Below are 20551 nucleotides of genomic sequence, written 5' to 3'. Positions count from 1 at the left end.
TTGTGCAGCAGCACTGGGGCTGAGGGGTCCCAGCTCCTGGGGGATGTGGGGGGCTGATGTGGGGCTCGGCGAGGTGGGCAGGGGGCAGCTCCACTCCTGCTCCTCCAGGCTGGGTGGCATGGCCTGTCCCCTCCCTGTCTCCTCCACGGAGAGTGGGGAGGGCTGGTGGCTCCTCTCCTCTGTGCCCTTGAGGTTTGTCCTACACAAAGAGCTGCTCTGGGTAAGGGGTTGCTCCCCCCAGCAGGAGCCTGCCAGGGCCCTGGACCCGGCCAGCACAGCCCCTGGGGAGATTTGCTTCTTTGGTTGCATTTTGCAAGGCACTGAGGAGTTCCCAGTCCAGCCCCAGTTTGGGTGTTTGTAGTGTTGGGGCACCTGGATGCCAGAGGATTCTGCCCAGCTTTGTGGGGGCACCAATGCTGCTGCTGTGAGCTCGTACAGAAGGGAGACTGGGGAAGTATTTGCTCAGCAGCTGGAGCCAAAGGTGGGTAGGAAAGGTTGTTCCAGGCTGAGCCTCTTGCCATCCATCTCTGCCAAGGCTGCTGTGGGGCAGCCCCGGGGCGATATCTGGCCATGGTCCTTCCCCGTCTCAGCTCCCGGGGAGCTTTGCTTCAGGGAGAGTCCCGGGGGTCGTGGGGACCCCAGGCACTGGAGCACTGTCCAAGATAAACTGGAAAACACAAGGAGAGATAGCAGCAAGCCTGGCTGCTGTGGGAGGCCCTGCAGGCTTCCCGGAGCAGTGGGACACCCCTGTCCCACGGGACCTGGGGCATGGCACAGCATGTCCTGCCTCTGGGGTGGGGGCAGGTGACAGGACCCCGGTGTGGGCAGCTCTGGGGGCACCTGTGTGGGGCTGGGGGGTTCCCTGCAGTGCAGTTTCAGCCCTGGGGCAGGACTGAGGTCCCTTCTCCTCTGCACCCGAGTCCCCTCTGTGTCCCGGGGTGTCCCCTACAAGGAAGGTCAGAGCTGATAAAGGAATCTCGTGTGCTGCTCCCAGCCTGCTGCAGCTCTGAGCTCACTCGCTCTTTCTTCTCCCCTCTCTGATCCCTCTTGCATCCCTTCCCCTAAAAACATTTGTCTCTTATCTTTGATAATTGCCTGCGAGGCCTGAGCACCCCTGAGGCTTCTGAGCTGCCCTTGCCTTGGAAAAAGCTGAAAATCCTCTTTCTTCTCCTGCCCAGGCACCCACAGAGGGGCTGTGTCCTTCCCTGCAGCATCCCGGGATCCTGGATACCAGGGGGATGTTTCCATGCACGGCAGAGGGTTCCTCCTCGTCTGCCCTACGGATTCTCCTTGGAGCTGTGGGTCTTCCCCAAGGACAGGCTGCTCCCTGGTGTTCCTGTCCTGCCCATGAGTCGGTGCCCCTGCCCCTGTTGCTTGGTGTGGTGTGGGATCCTGGCATGGGCAGGGGGGCTGTGTTGCACATGCTTGTGTTATTTAGTCTCATTTGGGGACACTCCGGGGTTTTTCAGGGTCCCGGTCCTGTTTCAGTCTGTCAGTGGTGGAAATGGGGCTCATGGCTGAGCAGCCACAGGGTCCCCTCTCTGTGACAAACATGGCTGGGAGAGGGTTAGGTGGGGAGGAACCAGAGGGAAGGCTACTCTGGTGTCTGTAGATGTTCAGAAAGTGTGAGCCAGGCATCCCAAAAATGGGGAATTGGGCTAAACCCCACAAATATTCAAATAGCAGCCTCCAGTGAGAGCTCTGAGGTGGGTGCTGAGGACAGACCTTGACAGGGACAAGTGGTCCAAGCGGGGTGTTTTGGGAAATGACTGGTGTGGGTGTGGATCAGCTGTGCCATGCCAGAGCCCCTGGCCTCCCAAATCCTCCCTTCTCGTGCTCAGACAGGGAGGGCAGCAGGGACACGTGTGGGGACAGTGTCTCCCCATGACCAGCTGTGCCTGGGGTGCCCGAGGTGCCTCTGATGGCTGGAGGCTGCAGGGAATGATGAGCCCTCAGCAGGATTTAAACCCTCAAGGATTAATGGGGTGTTTCCCTGTCGGGGGCCTGAGATGGCAGCTGGGTATAGGACGAGGCTGGTGCCAAATGCCAACACCTCCGCCAGGGCGAGGGGCAGGGAGGCTGCCTTGCTCTGACCGAGCCCCCCGTGCCTCAGTTTCCCCTGTGGGGATGGGGTGAGCTCAGGGAGGGGACACAGGGAGGATGTTCCTGTCCCCCAGCACGAGGCAGTCCCCTTCCCGAGCAGGGAGAGCCATCGTGCCCCGTGGGCCCAGAGCCAGCCCTGAGCGGGGCTGGTGCAGCCGGGGCCCAGTGCCCTGTCCCCGCTGCTGTGCCAGCCCTTCCTCCCCCCGGGCTGCAGTGCCCCCAGCACTCCCCTCCTGCCCTGTGGCCATGCCAGGGTCCAGGGAGGAATGTGCCCAGGGCTAGTTTGGGGGGTGTTTTCCAATTGATTTTCCAGCCTTTCCAGCACAGCAGGGATCGGCTTTGCCGGCCCTCCCCTCCCTCCACCCCAGCTTTATTTCTACCCGCTTAATGAGGAACGTTGGTGCTTGAAGTCAGAGGCTCTATCAGCAGCTCTCTGCCTTCCTCCAGGTTCCCAAATGCCTCCAAAAGGATGGCTGGCAGCTTTGCCAGGGTGATGGTGCAGGGACGAGAGCCCTCTGTCCCCACAGTATCCCCTGCTGGGATCTGAGGACTTCCTGGGACACTGAACTAAAACCAAAGCCCAGTTCAGCCCTGACCTCTTCCAGGACTGAGCTGTGTCCTGCTGTGGGCCTGAGTCACCAAATCGTGCTCAGAGTGGCAGTGGGGGATGCAGGCAATGCCCTCCTGTGCCATGTGGGACCACAGGGATGTGAGGAAACGGTGCCACGGGGTCAGCAGGAGCAAGGGAGGACTCTCCAACAGCACTGCCTGTGCAGGAGCTTGGCTCAGTGCTTGCTTGGAGGGCACTTTTGGGGGCGGGGGGGCACCTGTGGGGTCCCCAAGCTGCTCCTTCCTCTGGGAGGTGTCTTGGTGTGGTTTCTTGGTGGGTGAGGAGGTGCAGGATCAGGCCCAGGCCCATCTCCATGGGATGACTCAGGAATTAGCTGGGTCCTCGCTGAGCCTGTTGTCACCATGGCAGTTCGGGGGGGCTCTTCTGGGGGGTGGCACCATGGCTGATGTCCTTCTGTTGGCCCCATCCCTGCACTGGAACATGGGTGAAGGTCTCTTGGGCCCTGCCTCCCCCTCCAAAGTGCTGCCTGAGTTGGCCTGTGCCAGCCCAAGGGGTTCATGTGCCTCTCCTTAGAGAGAAAATGTGGGAGCTCATCCATGGAGTGCCAAGAGGACAGGGCCAGGGACAGCCCCAGGAGCCACAGGCACAGACTGACACATAGGAGGGGCCCTCCGAGCTCAGGACACACTTCTGCACTGGGAGGGTGGCCGAGCACTGGTGCAGGTGCCCGGGGAGGTGGTGGAGTCTCCATCCCTGGAGAGACTCAAAAGCCACCTGGACACATCCTGGGCAGCCGGCTCTGGGTGGCCCTGACGGAGCAGGGGGCTGGGCAAGGTGACCTCCAGAGGTGCCTCCAGCCTCCCCCAGCCTGTGTTCCACTTCTCGAGCACAATGCAGTGGCCTCTGGCAGTGTGCAGGGGTTCAGCAGGGCACAGTGCGGTGCTCCATGGGCACAGTGAAGGTGCTGATGCTACAAGGCCCAAGTGCCAGCAGGACCCCCTTTGAAACCTGTAGCTGTTCAGGTCTCCCCAGTCCTTGTGCACCCTGGGGGTCTCACCAGTCATGGAGCCACTGAGGTTGGAAAGGGATTCTGTGTGTCCAGTCCAAACCTTAACCCTGCACTGTCAAGGCCACCACTCATCCATGTCCCCAAGTGCCACATCTGGATGTCTTTTAAATTCCCCCAGGGATGGTGACTCCACCACTGCCCTGGGCAGCCTGTGCCAGTGCCAGACCACCCTTTCCATGAAGATTTTGGAGCCGAGTTTCCACAGGCCCCTCTGCAGTTAGTGGGTAGTGGATGCTCCGGGTCCCTTCCAGCCTGGCACCCCAGAGCCTGAGCCCCTTTCTCTGGGTCCATCATTGCTTCCTGCCAGGGATGGAGGGAAGACCCTTCCTGCCCCCGTTTTCCCTAGGCTGCATGATGGAGCCACCCAGGGGCTCTGTACAGCTGGGGGTGACACCAGCCCTGACCGATGCTGAGCAGCCAAGAACTGGTAGCCCCCAGCCCCAACCCCCAGTGGCTGCACCCTCCTGGAGAGGGGGACGGGGAGAGATTCAGGGCTGGAAGTGCCCTCGGGGATGCTGAGGCTGCCCAGGCACGGTGGGTGCTCCCATGGGGGCTGCAGGATCTGGGGGAGCTGCAGGCCCCACTGGCCCCTGGCCGGCCTGAACTGTGGGGATTGCACTGCTGAGGTGTTGGATGAGGGTGCAGACCAGGCAAGGATTTTGGAGGAGTACGAGTTCACTGGGAAGTGTGGGATTACTGGTTCTCCCGGCTGCAGGCTTCTGTATTTGAGACTGGGACCCCCGGGGCTGTCCCAGTTCAGTGGCTCAGGAGTCCCTGTGAGTCCCTGTGAAGGTGCCCAGCCCCGGGGAGGGCTCAGGGAGGGCTGTGGGGGCTGTGACCCCATCCCTGCCCACCTGGTTCCCCCAGGGCTGATGTTCTCAGCTGGGGGAACAGTCCATGAGCATCCCAACCCATGGGTACCACTTGGGGAGCTCATACTGGTGAGCAACTGGGCGGGCGGGGTTTCTCCCTCTGCATCCAGCATGGTCACCCACACAGTGGGTGCCTGTATCCCGACAGCCAGAGCCTGACGGGAGTCTCCCAGCACGTCCCCAGACTTGTGCTTTGTCCCCTTGGGTTCCCGATGGCTCGGCATGCCCGGGACTCCATCAGCGTGTGCCAGACCTGGTGGGTCCTGCCTGGGCACTGCTGCTCCCGCAGGCTGCCCGCACCTGGCCAGAATACCCCAGCCCCTGCCTGTGCTCTGGGTGTCCCCACCGCCTGCAGGACCTGTCCCTCTGCCCGCCGGGGTCAGCGCTGGGCTCCGGGGGACCCCCCCGTTGCGTTGTGGGGTGCGAGCACCCCCGCAGTGTCCTCCCCGTGCTTGCTCCGTGGGGCTGTCCCTCCCGGGGCACGAGGAGGGGACGTGTGCCCCGGGGACAGGGATGTGCCGGCTGGCACGCTGGCACTTCACCCCGGACAGGGCCCATGAAAGAGCCTCTGTTCAGCCGCCGCTGCCTGGGGCGAGCGGGTGCCGGGCTCTGGTGGCAGCGCGGTGCTGGCTGCACCCACGGGGGGCCGGGCAGTGCAGGGCAGTGCCAGCTCAGCTCGGCATAAAGACGCGCAGCCGAGCTCTCCCTCCCGGCCGGGCGGGCGCGGGGAAGGATCCCGGCAGCAGCGCCCGGCCGGGATGAGTCAGGTGTTTGCGGGCACGGGGGGCGGTGGGGCTGGCACCGGCACCCCCGGGGGACGCCCCCGGCACGCCTGGGGGGCAGCCCGGCAGCCCCGCTCCCTGCTTCTGCGGCTGCAGTGCACATCCATCCATCCATCCATCCATCCATCCATCCATCCATCCACCCGTCCGTCCGTCACCGCGCGGGGCGTGGGAAGGGGCGGCTCTGCAGAAAGCGCTGCCTCGGCCGCAGCGCCAGCCCGGCGGGATGAGCCGCGCCGGAGCCAGGCGGAGCTGGCACCCAGGTAGGGCGATGCTCGGCCCTGCTGCCGCCGCCGCTGCCGCTGCTGGCCCGGGCTGTAGCCAGCAGCGGGTGCCTGGGGACGGCCGGGTGGGATGCGGCTCCGGGAGCCTGGCGGCGATGGGGGCGGTGGGACTTGATCTTAGAGGTCTTTTCCAAACTTGGCGGTTCTATGATTCTATGACGGGGCGCTTTTACAGCTCGGGACACTGCAGAGCTCTGCCCCTGCCAGTCCCCGTGGGGAGATCAGGGTTCAGTCCCCAGGAGCAGGGGATGCCCTGTGTTTCTGATCCCCCCCTCACCATAAACAGCTCATATGATTCTCTGGCCCTGCTGCAGAGCAGCACAGGAGAGCTCTTGGGCTGCACTGCGGAGCAGTTTGGGGATTTGTGTGGGGATTTCCTGTGCCAGGGGGTGAGGGCCCAGGGGTGGCACTGGGGCTCAGGGGTGGCACTGGGGCTCAGGGTGCTGTGTGCTGCCGGGGCTCTGGGGCTGCTTTCCTTGTTTGCTGTTTCTGTGTCCCTGGGTACCCAGGACTCCCCGCCGGGCTCCCCTCAGGTTTCCAGGATGGCTGCAAGGTGCTGCCTGTGCTCCTGTCCCCCGCCAGCTCAGCCCCTGCCCCCTCGGGGTGCCACAGCCCTGCTGAGCATCTCCGTTCTGCTTGGAGGCTGGCAGGTACCTGGCCCCTGCCCCGTGCCACGCAGCCGCTGCCACCCCCGCAGGCTGCTCCCCGTGCCCGTCTGTCTCCGAGGCAGCATCTGTCCCCCAGTGTGATCCCACCGTGTCATGGGGGCTTTGATGCCACCCTCAGCCCCACGGGCCCTTGGCAGGGTGAGGGTTGTCACTGGGTTGTCACCCATCTCTGTGGAGCCCAGTTTGGGCACTCAGCAGGGTCTGCTGCCTGTCTGTGACCGAGATGCTCCAAAGGTGAAGCCTCATGGGTGGGCAAGAGCCTCTGCAGGGAGTGAGGGGGGTACGGGGGAGCCCAGGCGAAAAGGAGGATGGTCAGCCTTGGAAACTCCCGGCAGCTGGGAGTGACTGGGCAGGGGAGGGGGAGAGCAGCCTGCAGGGAAGGGAAGGGAAGGCTCTGGGAGAGCAGCACTGCAGAGGCTGGAGCTGGGATGTGCTGGGAAGGTGCTGGGGGAAAGCAGCTGGGAAATCCACACTCTGGCTTGAAGGGGAAAACACCGAGGGGAGGAGGAGCAGGCAGGCAGATGATGGGAGGAGATTCCAGGCATGACAAGCAGGTCTGCCTCTGATCCTGCTAAGGCTTCCTTTGCAGTCACCATTCCCACGTGCCTGCTCTGTAGCCTGGAGCTCCCTCCGGCTCCAGCCCTCTCCCCTGAGGAGAACATCCCCCAGCCGTCGCTGGAAACTGGGCACGGGGCACCAGGGCCTGTGGGTGCCAGGAGGAGCCCTTTGGCTGCTGCTCTGCACAGGGCAGGGTCTCGGGGTCTGTGTCCTGCCTCCAACAGCCTCAGCACAGGAGCTGCTCCAGTGGGACAGGCACGAGCAAGGCTGGGTGCTGGGAAGGGCTGGGACAGCGTGGGAAGGCTGCCCAGGGATGGGTCCTGCTCCTGCTGTGGGAAGTGTTTAGAAAGAAATTAAGTGATGTGGCGTCCATCAGGTTCTCTGCAGTTGGGGTGTAAACCTCTTCTACGGGTCTGTGACAGCAGGTGCTTCAGTGAAGTTGTCCCTTGGGCAGCACGCTGGGACCTGTGTCCTTTCTGCAGCCATGGCCCCCACTCCAGGGGCTCTGTGGGGCAGCAGGAGCTGTTTGCACATGGAAGGTGCTGTGGGATGGGCAGGGCTCCATGGCCGCTGCTCCCTGTCCGTGCTGCGCTGCCCCTTCCCAGCAGGGACAGCTCCTGCCCACGGCACAGAGCTGCTCCAGGGCAGCATCTCCTTCTGCAGCCATGGGAAAGGCCATGGGCAAGACAGAGGGACAAAGGGCTGGGACGAGCAGTGTGAGTGCTGCTCGGGTCCCTACAGAGCCTGCAGGTGCCCCCAGGGTGCTGAGCACCCCCAGCCTGGCACCGAGGGTGCTGGTGGTCCTCCCACATGTCAGCCTTGGTGTCCTCCCACAGCCCCAGGCGACCAGGCTGCCATGGAGGGTGGCAGCGTCCCACTGCTGGTGCCACCGTCCCCAGGGGCTTGGTGCTGCCAGGCTGGGGCTGACCCTCGGCTGCAGCAGCACTGGGGTGAGCAGCAGTGCTAGAGGAGCCCCGGCCTCCCCACTCAGCCCCAGGGCGAGCTGGGAACAGCTCCTGAATGCGGCCCTTGTGGCTGTGCCAGCGTGGTCCCTGCATCGGGGCCGTGCAGCTGCAGGGCTCAGCTGAGCGGGGCTGTGCCCGGGGCCGTGCCCCTGCCAGCCCTGGCTCCCTCAGTCAGCTCCTGGCCCCAGCAATGACCCCGTCCAGGGACCGGAGCCTCCCCAGCACGGCTGCAAGGCCAGAGCCTGAGGGATTCCCTGCCCTGGGAGCAGGGAGATGGTCCCTGGGCGTTTGCCAGGCTCCCTCCCAGAGCTCTGCCCCCTGGCACTGCTGTGCCATGCTCTCACTGGCTTCAGCTGGAAGCCAGTCCCTGGATCAGGCTCCACCATCAGAAGGTTGGAACTGGAGCTCAAGATGCAAAAGTGAGGTGGGATGAATTCCCAGCTTGCTACCCTTAAAAACCCCCTCATTTCCTCAGGGATCACGGCGGGGGAAAAGGAGTTTGGAAGAAAGTTTAGAAATGTCAAGAGAAAAGCTCAGCATGTTTTTGGCCCAAAGTTGTCATTTTAGAGATTTCACGTTGATTAAAAATTCACACACTGAGATCCGAGCGGAAGCGCTTGGGAATGATCCGCACAGGGATTGGGGCTGGGAGCGAGCAACTGCTTGAATTTGCAGTGGAAAAACAGCAGCCCTGTTTCCTCTGTGGAAAAAACAAACCACTGGTGACCTCTGAAGGCTCCTGGTGGCCTTGGCCGAGCAGTGGGGGCTGTCAGGAGGAGCCGATGCTGCTCAGGGCTGGTTGTCCAGCCTGTCATGGCCAGGAGGACGTGGCCCTGGGACAAGGGGGTGAAATCCTGGGCCTTTGGGTGTGAGCTGAGGCTTCTGTGGTGACCACACAGCCAGCACAGGCACGGGAGGGGAATGTTCCCGGGGTCTCCTGGCTGCGAATCCGGCGGAAGGCGTAGGCTTGACTCCCTGTCTTCTCCGTCACCTCCTCTCCGTTCCCTCCACCCCCAGAGCCAGTTTTAGTCATTTTCCTGGGAAGGTTTCACATCTTCCCACTGCTGAGGACACCTGAAGGGCAGCAGTGGGACAGGAGCTGTGGTGTGGGATGGGTTTGCTTTGTAACAGTGAGGGCGGGGGTGCCACAGCTGAGCCTGAGCGTGGATCCTCCAGGGATGGGGCATCCAGAGGGTCCTGGGCAGGCTGGGGGAGTGGGCTCATGTGAACCTCATGAAGTTCACCAGGCCAAGTGCAGGGTCCTGCACCTGGGTCAGGGCAGCCCCACACCAGCACAGGCTGGGGCTGCTGGGTGGAGAGCAGCCCTCGAGAAGGACTTGGGGGTGCTGGTGGTGACAAATTGGATGTGACCCAGCCATGGGCACTGGCAGCCCAGAAACCAACCCTGTGCTGGGCTGACCCCACAGCGTGGGCAGGGGTGAGGGGGGATTCTGCCCCTCTGCCCCACTCAGGTGAGACCCCACCTGCAGAGCTGCCTCCAGCCCTGGGGAACAACATCAGAAGGACCTGGAGCTGCTGCAGTGAGTCCAGAGGAGGCCATGGAGATGCTCCAGGGCTGGAGCCCCTCTGCTCTGGAGCCAGGCTGGGAGAGCTGGGGGTGCTCACCTGGAGGAGAGGAGGCTGCAGGGAGAGCTCAGAGCCCCTTGCAGGGCCTAAAGGGGCTCCAGGAGAGCTGGAGAGGGACTGGGGACAAGGCATGGAGGGACAGGATACAGGGAATGGCTTCCCACTGCCAGAGGGCAGGGTTGGATGGGATACTGGGGAGAAGCTTTTCCTTGTGAGGATGGTGAGGCCCTGGCACAGGGTGCCCAGAGCAGCTGTGGCTGCCCCTGGATCCCTGGGAATGTCCAAGGCCAGCTTGGACCGGGCTTGGAGCAGCCTGGGATAGTGGAAGGTGTCCCTGCCTATGGCAGGGTCTGGAATTGGAACAGGATCTGCAGGCATTGCTCAGGGCTGCTGGTGTGGCTGCTCTGTGAGCAGGGTGGGTGATGTGACCACAGGGTCATAGATGCTCCAACTGAGCCCCCTTGTGCAGCCACAGCCCTCGGACTCGGGTGGGGATGATCCCAGCAGGTCCTGCACAGCTGGACATGGCCTGGTGGGGAGCTGGCAGGGCCTGAGCAGCCTGAGTGGAGAGTGGATGATGGTCCAAAGGGTGCTCCGTGACCTGTGGAGCGTGGACCCTCCTGGGACATCTTGCCAGCCCGTGCTGTGTTGGCATAAAAGGTTTCCAAACCGTAATGGTTCCAAAACCACATTGCTGAGCATCCCAGCCTGGAAAGTGCCTTCCCCTCGCTGTTCCTGGCCTGGGTTTGTTTTGCAGGCAGCTGGGGCTGGAGGCAGGAATCCACAGGGTCCCACGCTGGCCGTGGGAACCCAGCGTGCTGCTGCTGCTGGGGTGGCCAGAGGGGAGCAGACCAGCCAGCCCGGATGCGAGCTGTGGAGCTGTCCGTGTTTGCCATTTCCTGTGTCAGTGCAGCCTTCCCCTGACTCACTGCCTGGCTTTTCCTCCCACTCCTAGAGAACACAAGAGCAGATCCCGGCGGGTGCAGGGTGTGGGAGCAGGGGGTCAGAGCAGCCTCACTGCCTGCTGTGAGTGCAGGGATGGGGCTTGAGCCCGTGCATGCCTCTGGTGGGTCCCTGTCCCTGGTGGCTCCCTGTCACCGGTGTCCCTCCCTACTGCTGGCTCTCCTCCTCCAGCTCAGAGTATGAAATCCTGGTGTTCTGTGCTGCTGCCACCAGCCCTTTGCAAAGCCACCTCCTGGCACGGACAGGGAGCTGGGGCTGGCAGTGGATCTGTGCACGGACAGGGAGCCGGGGGCTGGCAGTGGATCTGTGAGCAGACAGGGAGCCGGGAGCTGGCAGTGGATCTGTGCACGGACAGGGAGCTGGGGCTGGCAGTGGATCTGTGCACGGACAGGGAGCCGGGGGCTGGCAGTGGATCTGTGCACGGACAGGGAGCCGGGGGCTGGCAGTGGATCTGTGCACGGACAGGGAGCCGGGGGCTGGCAGTGGATCCCTGTGAGGCAGAGACGGGCACATCCCAAGCCTGTCGCAGCCTCCCCGAGCAGCCAGGGCATCCCAGCGGCGGCTGCCCGGGCAGCATCCCGCAGCCGCGGCTGACAGCTGCCGTCTCTCCCCCGGTGGCGGTGAGCAGTGCGGTGACCGGCGGTCATGACAACGGAGACGGGCCCCGGCTCGGAGGTGAGGAACGCGCAGGAAGAGGCTCCGCAGCAGCAGCTGGAGGCGGCCGCCCAGGGCCCCACGGGCGCGCCCAGCCCCGCCGGCCGCGACACCGACCCCAATGAGAAGCCCGGGGCACAGCCCGACCCCCGCCACATGGAGCCGGTGAGCGGGCACGGCCGGGGCCGGGGCACGGGCAGGAGCCGCGCTGGAGGGGACGCGCCACCGCTCGCTGCTGCCCGCTGAGGGGGGCACGTCCCCGGTGCCCGAGAGGGACATCCCCGGGAGGAGCCCCACAGCCGGGGCTGTGCCCGCTGCCCCAGCTGCCCGCAGAGCTGCTGGCGGGCAGGACAGGCAGCAGGAGCCGGGGCAGCCCCGAGTGCCAGCGGGGTGGGGATGGCACTGCTGGCCGGGGCACGGGGACGGGGTGGCGGCGGTCCCGTGTCCCCAGCTGAGCTGGCCCGGGCGGGGCTGGGAGCCCGGCTGCGCCCGGTGTGGGCTGGGGAGCTGCTGGGGAGCTGAGCTGCTGCACTGGTGGTTGGGCAGGGAGGATTTGGGTGCTGAACTGACCCCGGGTGTCCATTTTCCAGGGAGCTGGGCTGTGCTGGCAGTGTGGGTTGGTGGGACTGGCCTGCGCTGGGGACTGCCCCTCAGCAGCTGCCCCGCTGTGCTGAGCAGAGCCTGCCCCTGTGCCCTGTGTCCCCGTGGCAGCGGTGCCAGGTAACCCTCTGTGCATCCCCGCTCCAGGGCACAGACATGGAGGACAAGGACTACAGCGAGACCGATGGACTCTCTGACAAAACAACTCCCAGCAAGACCCAGAAGTCACCCCAGAAAACCACCAAGAAAGTGAAGAGTGCCCTGTGCAGGGTGACCCTGCTCGATGCCTCCGAGTATGAGTGCGAGGTGGAGGTGAGTCCCAGATTTGGGGGCCTGTGCTGGCACCAAGGAGGAGACACTCCTGGGACCCTGCCTAGTCCAGAGAGTCCTCAAGGACAGGACTCTTCCTAGGACAGCTTCGTAGCACCTCTCTCCTAGGGAAAAAAACACCCCCAGAAACAGCCATTTAAGCTGAAAATTCAAAATGAATTAAAAATCTGTAAAGAAAGACCCTTGCAGGGAATTTCAGCCTGGTGAAACCAAATTTGGCAGGAGAAAACAGTGTCTAAGTCAGAAGCTTAATGGCTGGGGATAGAGCTCTGCCCAGCAGTTCAGGCACCTGGCAGTGGCTGCAGGGAGGGACAGGGGACACACAGCTGGCAGTGGCCACCTGAACACTGGGAGATGCTGTGGGGCTGCTTCAGCCACCATCAGCACGGGCACCTCTCCCTTCCAGGACAGCTGGGGGACACCCAGGATTCACTCAGGAGCTGGGGCTGGTGTTGGCCCTGCCACGGGGACAAGGCAGCAGGGAGCTGAAGGACATGCCAGGAGCCCCTGTTCCCATCTCCAGCACTTGCTGCTGTCTCCTGTCCCCAGGCTGGGAAGGCAGCGCTGCTCCAACCTGCACCATGAGGCAGGAGGGAGGGAGGGACATTTTTGAGGACTGACAGTTTTGCTTAAAAATGAAAATCTGAGGTTGTTCAGGAGCCTGAACCTCAGGGATCTGAGAGCCTTTGCCACAGAGGCCTTTGCCCTGGCTGTGGCCAGGGGCACAGGGGTGTCTGCTGGCAGCATAGAGCAGATCTGTGTGTGGGTCCTGCCTGCCCCAGGGCTCAGCTGCCTGGATTGATGAACGGAGGGGATGGGAGCAAGGAGCAACCCGAGGCTGGCTGGGGGGTCTGGCCCCTGCCCATGGCAGGGGAGCAGGGCCTTTGGTCCCTGTGCTGTCACTTTAGCAGTAAAATTGGTCACAAAGCTGTGGAAAGATGGGTTGGCACCAGGAGGAAAATCTTCCTGAAGAAGGAAAGGAGCGGAGTGTCCCAGGGGCTCACGAGCCCTGGCAGAGTCATCCTTCCCTGGCTTTCCCCGCAGCACTGGCCAACCAAACTGGGATGGCAGGAGAATCTCAGGCCACAGGTGCTGGCAGAGCAGAGCAGAGCAGAGCAATGCCCCTCACCACGTCACCCAAGGATGTGCTCAGCTGCTCTTTAAAAGCCACCTGGGACACAGAGGAGAAGGTTTGGGGTAGGAATGCTGGTGCTGCATTTCTTCTTTCTTTCTGGCAGACCCTGTTGGAATAGTTGTGCCTTGGCCATGTGCTTTAATTAAACTTTAATTCAGTAAAATCCAACAGGAGAGTCAAACTGTTCAGTGTGACACCCCAGCACATGGTGTGGGTGAGCCCCTGCCTTCAAACCCAGGTCAGAAGGAGGGAGGACACCCAGGAAGGGTGATGGCAGCTGCTGGAAAAACTTTGGAGGGCAGCAGGAGCCCAGGCTGGGCTGCTTGGTGCCCTGGGCTGCCATCCTGGGGCCACCTGGTGGCAGTGCTTCAGTAAGTAGATGCCTTGGAGAGGGGAGATGGGAGCTGCCAGGCTGGAAATAGGGGAGATACACACTTGGGAAGGGTTGTTCTTCCGTGGCCATGAGCAAGCCTGCGCCTTGGTGCCACCAGTAACGAAGGGGAGTTCAGGGGAATCCACTTCCTATGCCTGGAGTTCAAGGCCAGGTTGGACAGGGCTTGGAGCAGCCTGGGACAGTGGAAGGTGTCCCTGCCCACGGCAGGGAGGTGGAACTGGACCATCCTTAAGGTCCCTGCCAGCCCAAACCATTCTGGGATTCGTTGATACCATGGGTGCTCTCCATCACTGCACATGGCCCTGCCTCTTGGTGGCTCATTTGTCATGCTGTGCTTGGGGACCCAGCCACCACTGCCACCAGGAGCCCATCCCTGCAGCTCTGGGACCACCTGGGTGTCCCCACAGTGGTGCCCCATCTCTGCAGCCCCGGGACACCCTTTGGCACCACTGTGGGGACACCCAGGTGGTCCCAGGGCTGCAGGGATGGAACGTGGTGAAGCCCATGCTGGGTGAGAGCACCTTTTGGTGGTCACCTGGAGGGTGTCCAGGAGCCCAAGGCACCAGCTGACCATCATCTGTCCATGTCTCCGACAGAAACACGCCCGGGGCCAGGTGCTCTTTGACATGGTGTGCGAGCACCTCAACCTCCTGGAGAAGGACTACTTCGGCCTCACCTTCTGTGATTCGGACAGCCAGAAGGTGAGCACGGGGGGTCCCTCTGCAGCCACCCCCTCCAAGATGGGGGCTCCCCTAACCTGCTGTCTCCTCGTTGCAGAACTGGCTGGACCCCTCCAAGGAGATCAAGAAGCAGATCCGCAGTAAGTGCCCGGGGAGGGTCCATCCTCCCCAGCCCTGGGGTGTCCTGGATGGCTCAGTGTGGCTGTCCTGTGGCAGGTCACCTCCCCACCTGCCCTGGAGGGGACCTTTGGCAGCTGGCCTGGGACAGGGACACTGTTGCTCATTCAGCTGTTTGTTACCCACCTCTTCTCTTACTCGTGAGAGGCGGGGGGACGAAGGACCCTGTCTGTGCCACTGGAGAGCTGGCTGGGACTTGGTGCTGCTCTGGGCACCACCTGCCCCGCGCAGGGGGTACAGGGAGGGTGGGGGAGAGTGAGGGGCCATTGCTGGGACAGATCCTGGGGTGCCTTTGCCATGGTGTTGCCTTGCTGGGGTGGCAGTAGAGCTGTAGCCCAAGGTGTCACCTTCTGGGACACAGGAGGCTTTAGCTGGGACACGGAGCTCGTGGCTCCTGCGGCTGTGATGCTTTGCTGTCCCCAGCTCTTTGGGGAGGATTCACCAAGCCATGCTGGAGTCCCAAGGGCTGTGCCCCCCGCAGCCTCTGGAGCCCCCTGGCCCCTGCCCTGTGCAAGGCTTGGAGGGAGCAGTGGGATCCTCAGTGGGCACACGACTGCTCCTGTGCCCTGTGTGCAGCCCTGCGGGTGCTGTCCTCAGCTGCTCTCTCCCCTCCCCAGGTGGGCCCTGGAACTTCGCCTTCACCGTGAAGTTCTACCCTCCAGACCCTGCCCAGCTCACAGAGGACATCACCAGGTGAGGACCACGGGCTTCCTTCCCAGGGAGCCCCAGCCTGCTGCGGGGTGCACAAATCTCCTTCCTGGAGAGCCCCGGCCTGCTCCAGGGGGTCAAAGACCTTCCCAGGAAGCCCCAGCCTGTCCTGGGGGGCACCAGGTTCCTTCCTGGGGAGCCCCAGCCTGCTCCCCTGCTGCACTCTGACCCTGTGCCCCTCCTGCAGATACTACCTGTGCCTGCAGCTCCGTGCCGACATCATCACGGGGCGCCTGCCCTGCTCCTTCGTCACCCACGCCCTGCTGGGCTCCTACGCCGTCCAGGCCGAGCTGGGTGACCACGACACCGAGGAGCACGTGGGCAACTACGTGAGCGAGCTGCGCTTCGCCCCCAACCAGACGCGGGAGCTGGAGGAGCGCATCATGGAGCTGCACAAGACCTACCGGTGAGCCCCGGGAGGGGACAGCACAGGACAGCTGCCCCACGCCCCTGGGGCGCCCGGCCACGTGTCCCCCTCTCTGTCTCCCTGCAGGGGAATGACCCCCGGGGAAGCAGAGATCCACTTCCTGGAGAACGCCAAGAAGCTCTCCATGTACGGGGTGGACCTGCACCACGCCAAGGTACGGGGCTGGGGGCTGCCAGAGCGCTGCCCCTTCCCAGCCTGCTCCTGCCTCCTGCCCACCCTTCCTCCCACAGGGAAGGCTCCTGGCACAGCTCTGGCTGGCTCTGGGTGGCACCAGAGAAGCTCTGGAGATCAACCTCCACCAGCCTGGGGTTCAGTGCCCCCTCTGCCAGCCAGGCCCCCACAGCACTCTGCAGGAAGGATGTGGCACTGCTGGCCGGGCTGGCTCTTGCTGAGCTGCTGAGCTGTCCCCTCCTGTCCCCTTGCCTCCGCCAGGACTCGGAGGGCATCGACATCATGCTGGGCGTCTGCGCCAACGGCCTCCTCATCTACAGGGACCGGCTGCGCATCAACCGCTTCGCCTGGCCCAAGATCCTCAAGATTTCCTACAAGAGGAGCAACTTCTACATCAAGATCCGCCCGGGGGAGGTGCGTGCCAGGTGTTGGTGCAGCCCCTAGGTGCCTGTCCTGAGGCACTGGGGCTGATGGTGAGGATTTCCTCACCTGGCTCCAGCCTCTGCTCCAAGGATCCCACGTTTATGACCATGCTGGCCAAGAGAGCACATCTCCTGTGGCATGGATTTTCTTCCATGTGCTCTCGTGACTTCAGCAGCTGAAGGACCCCGGGATCCCATCCCTGACAGACATTGTGACCCTGCTGGCCAGGGAGCTTGCCCAGGAATGGGGGTTGAGGGCCATTTTTGTCACATCTTCACAAAAAATAATCAGGAAGCTTTTTCATTAATTTTCAGACTTTATTTTCACTCTTTTATGGTGGGAAAATGCATTTCCACCCACGTGTTCCAGCAGGCTGGAGGGCAAGGACAGCACACCTGGGAGTGATGCCCTCAGACCAAAACAGCTGTAAAAGCTTTCTGTTTCTTGAGGGAATTTACCTTGCACTGAAAAGCCATTTGCAGCTGAGGATAGTGCTTCGGCCAGAGGTGTGGGGTGTATCCCATCACCCTGCTGGGCATGCTGCTGGGCATGGACCATCCCAGCACAGATTTGAAGAAGACTTTTGGGTTTTTTTGAACGGTTATGGCTCCTGCCAGGGGAACCCGAGGGCCTCGGCAAGGTGCTGTCCTGCCATGTCCCCCGGGGCAGGATGTGCCTGTAACAGCCTGTCTCTGTCTCCCCCAAGTACGAACAGTTTGAGAGCACCATTGGCTTCAAGCTGCCCAACCACCGCTCAGCCAAGAGGCTCTGGAAGGTCTGCATAGAGCATCACACCTTCTTCAGGTGAGGAACCTTCTCCAGGCCTCCTTTCCCGGAGGCAGGCACGCTCCTGCTCCTGCCACAGCGGGTGTGCATGGGGGGCCTGACCGGGGCTCGCTGACACCATCTCACCCCTGTGACCCCTAGGCTGGTGTCCCCAGAGCCACCCCCCAAGGGCTTCCTGGTGATGGGCTCCAAGTTTCGGTACAGCGGGCGCACGCAGGCGCAGACGCGCCAGGCCAGCGCCCTCATCGACCGCCCCGCGCCCTTCTTCGAGCGCTCCTCCAGCAAACGCTACACCATGTCCCGCAGCCTGGACGGAGGTACAGCCCCCCTGGGACAGGGAGGGACCCTGCTCTGCTGCCAGCAACCAGGCGAAGCTGCCCGGCCTCGCTGGGCGGGGTCACAGCAGCATCAGGCTTGCTTCTGGAGGCTGTCCCCAGCCGCATCCCCCGGCACAGGGGCTGTCCCCTCCCCAAGGGGTAGCTCACACTGTGGGGTCATGGCAGGGCTGGGGTCAGGCAGCTTGGGGACACATCACCCCCTCCCCTGTGCCCTGCAACTCCTGGGACCATCTGCCCCAGGTGTGAGCTGGCAGGGGCAGCAGGGCTGGGGCAGCAGCGGGGTGGCAGGGCTGGGGTGACCCAGCTATCAGAGCTGGCAGCGGGGCTGGGGCAGCAGCGAGGTGGCAGGGCTGGGGTGACCCGGCTGTTCCCTGTGGGCAGAGTTCTCGCGCCCAGCCTCCGTCAGCGAGAACCACGACGCCGGGCCCGAGGGTGAGAAGCAGGATGAGGATGGTGAGTTTGGCAGCAGGAGACGCTCTGAGACGGAGGATGAGGAGGTGACCACCCCAACGAAGATCAAGGAGCTGAAGGTACAGCTGAGGTGGGCAGAGGAGGGTGGGGGTGGAGGGGTCGGCAGGCAGGGCCTGGGCGCAGGCAGGAAGGGTCACTCGGGGCAGGGTCCCTGCAGCCCTGTCGCTGTCAGCTGTGCCCCAGGCTGGTGGCACCCTTGGCATGTGGCTCTTGGCCCCACCAGTGGAAGTGGAGCTGTCACAGGGGTTCAGCTTAACTTGGATTCCCCAGAGCCCTCCAGGTGGTCTCAAGGCTCATCCCCTGGCAGGGCTGGACCTGGGAGCAGCCCGGTTCTGGGACAGGGACGGGGATGGGGACAGGCTGAGCACATCAGTGCCCACCACTGCCTGGGCACAGCCCACCCCTTCCTGCCCTGGTCCCTGGGCTGTCCCAGCCCATTTCAGCCCCATGCTGGGAGGGGAGGGGGGTCTCTACCAGCCCATCAACTTAACTGTGGTGTTTGTGACAAGTGCCCTCAACTGACCCTGCTGGTTACTTTTAACCCTCTCTTTGCTGCCAGCCGGAGCACGAAACAACCCCCAGGCACAAGCAGGAGGTATTCTCTCTCTGGAGTATCTTAGTCCTCATTGGTGCATCATATTGTCCATCCTTCCCAAAACAAGTCCATGTGGCACCCTATTTACTGGAATACAAGATGCACCGGGCCGGGGGTTGGGTGCTGGAGGAGCCCGAGGAACAGACAGCTGGGGATCAGCTGTGGCATCTTCTATCCCACTAAGTAAGGTGGTCCTGATCGTACCTGTGAGCAAGAGCCCTCCCAAGGGCAGGAGAGCCCCTGGCCCACTGGGATGACCTGGCTTCTGCTCGTGTTCCTGACCCCGCCGTGTCCTCGCCGTGTGTCTCCTCTCCTGTGGAGCTGGTCCCATCCTCCTGCTGGCACCCGACCACGCTCTGCTCCTGCCTGACCCAAACTGCCTCATCCCCCCTGCCCAGCTCTCCTGCAGCCCCCCGAGAGCTGGGCTGGGGCTCCCCAAACGCTGTGGCTGCCATCCCACCCCCACAGGGGCCAAGAGGCTCTGAGCTGCCTGAGGGGGACCAGCACTGGCACCAGCCCTGTGCCTGCCTGCCCGCCCTGAGAGGGGCCGAGCAGAGAGGGAGGCTGAGCCCTCCCTGCACAAGCTGTGCCTGCGGTGGCCCCTCAGGAACCATTTGTCCTGGCCTCAAATCCAGGGCTGCTCCCCGGGGGTTCCCCTCCGTGAGCAGAGATCCCGGCTGGAGCTGCCAACGGGAGCGAGCACGGCCAGGGGATGGGGTTGGCCACGCTGGCAGCACCCAGTGCAGCCCCGCCAGGGGTGGGCACCGGCCCCGACCCCCGCCCGCCTCATCGCTTGCCCACTGCATGTGCATGTGCTGCGCCCAGCCCAGAGGTGGGCACACCTGAGCCCTCCTCAGCTCGGACATGCGGGGCCAGGGCGGGATTTCTCCTGAGCTGTGCTGGAAAATTCGGTGGGGCTTTTCCTGGGACTCTCACGGGTCTCTGCTCTGTTGCCGAGGAGGTACCGGGGAGGTGTTTATGGGCCTCCTTTTGAACCTCAGGAGAGCTTTGGGTTTGGGTTGGAGGCAGAAGCCAGGTTCCTACTGGGAGCCGGTTTGCCCACCTCTGCGGCGGGACGAGGGGGCCACCCCGGCGCCTGTGCCCTCACCGAGCCACGCTCCGACACCTGACCCCTCTCCCCTGAGCGCTCTGAGCTGTCCTCTCTCCACAGCAGATCAGACCCACCCCACCCTGGGCTGCTCCACGGGGATCCAGGCCTGGATCCGTGCTGGACATCCCTGCCCAGCCCTGGACCTCCACCCCTTTGTCAGGGCCTGCTCTGGAGGAGCTCTGCTGGAAATGCCGCTCGCCTGCCCTTCTGGGACGGAGCCTGGGCTCCCTTTGTGCCGGGCATCAGAGAGCAGCACAGGCTGCTGGTGCTTCCAGCAGGGCCCCATTCCTTGCTGATCCCGAGGGAGAGCCCACTCTCCCCTCCAGGAGGCTTTAGCTTGTCTCCAGCCAGGAGGACGCAGAGCCCTGGAGATGCCACACACGTTTGGCCCCGTGCTGCCCTTCTGCTGCTGCCTGCAATGAAAGAGCTGCTCCCTCTCCTACAGTGAGGCCTGCAGGCCAGGGTGCTCCACTGTGCTCCTCATTTGCGCTCCTCATTTGGCTAAATTCCAGCCCAGTGTGAAGCCAACCCTCCCAGTGCCCCTGCTCATCTCTTTGGACTTGGCTGATGCTTTAACCACCTCTCTCTTCCTCTCTCCTTCCCAAGTTTTTAGACAAGCCAGAGGATGTTTTGCTGAAGCATCAGGCCAGCATCAATGAGCTGAAGCGGACCCTGAAGGAGCCCAACAGCAAACTGGTTCACAGGGACCGGGACAGGAGGCTGCCTTCCTCACCAGCCTCTTCCTCACCCAAGCACGAGGATGAAACACCAAAGGGAACCCCTGAAAAGGCCACTGAGGTTTGTTCTGCTGCTTCTCTTCCAGAGAGGATCAGGATCTGTTGGGGAGGAGTCCCTCAGCTCGGGGGCTCTGCTGCGGTGCTGCCCTGAGGGAGCACGGTGGGAGTGACGTGCTGGGGACAGGGGTGTTGTCTCTAAGTTTTTGAACCATTTTCACTGCTGGGGGGGATCTCCCAGGCAGGGGACTCAACAGCCCTTGTCTGCAGGTGTTTTGGGGCTACCTGAGAGGTGGGTTGTGGCTCTGGTGGCCCATAGGGTGGGGTTTTGCTCACCCTTGTCACGGGCAGCCTGTGGGGCAGTGCCAGCGCAGCTCTTGCCCAGGGGTGTCCCT

The 20551-nt window shown here is 63.2% G+C and overlaps 1 protein-coding gene across 14 annotated transcripts in view; it reads left to right on the top strand.

Moving 5' to 3' along the window:
* EPB41L1 (erythrocyte membrane protein band 4.1 like 1) overlaps nucleotides 1-20551 on the top strand; it is a 65020-nt gene that overhangs the window by 25276 nt on the left and 19193 nt on the right. For 11 of the 14 annotated variants that reach the window (XM_039563236.1, XM_039563237.1, XM_039563235.1 and 8 more), the window contains 13 exons: nucleotides 11051-11241; nucleotides 11824-11988; nucleotides 14132-14236; nucleotides 14313-14355; nucleotides 15010-15085; nucleotides 15288-15506; nucleotides 15594-15681; nucleotides 15960-16112; nucleotides 16828-16925; nucleotides 17049-17224; nucleotides 17627-17775; nucleotides 18276-18311; nucleotides 20029-20220. In XM_039563236.1, coding sequence (XP_039419170.1) covers nucleotides 11068-11241; nucleotides 11824-11988; nucleotides 14132-14236; nucleotides 14313-14355; nucleotides 15010-15085; nucleotides 15288-15506; nucleotides 15594-15681; nucleotides 15960-16112; nucleotides 16828-16925; nucleotides 17049-17224; nucleotides 17627-17775; nucleotides 18276-18311; nucleotides 20029-20220 — 1674 coding nt within the window. In that variant the 5' untranslated portion in view covers nucleotides 11051-11067. Of the gene's footprint in view, nucleotides 1-5401; nucleotides 5661-11050; nucleotides 11242-11823; nucleotides 11989-14131; nucleotides 14237-14312; nucleotides 14356-15009; nucleotides 15086-15287; nucleotides 15507-15593; nucleotides 15682-15959; nucleotides 16113-16827; nucleotides 16926-17048; nucleotides 17225-17626; nucleotides 17776-18275; nucleotides 18312-20028; nucleotides 20221-20551 lie in introns of those variants that run through there. The other 3 variants (XM_039563234.1, XM_039563241.1, XM_039563231.1) reach the window with 2 other exon arrangements.

This window comes from Corvus cornix, chromosome 20 (assembly GCF_000738735.6).
Source record: "Corvus cornix cornix isolate S_Up_H32 chromosome 20, ASM73873v5, whole genome shotgun sequence".
Classification (NCBI taxonomy): Eukaryota; Metazoa; Chordata; class Aves; order Passeriformes; family Corvidae; genus Corvus; species Corvus cornix.
Note: the sequence above shows the minus strand (reverse complement) of the source record. Positions and strands in the feature narration are given on the sequence as shown.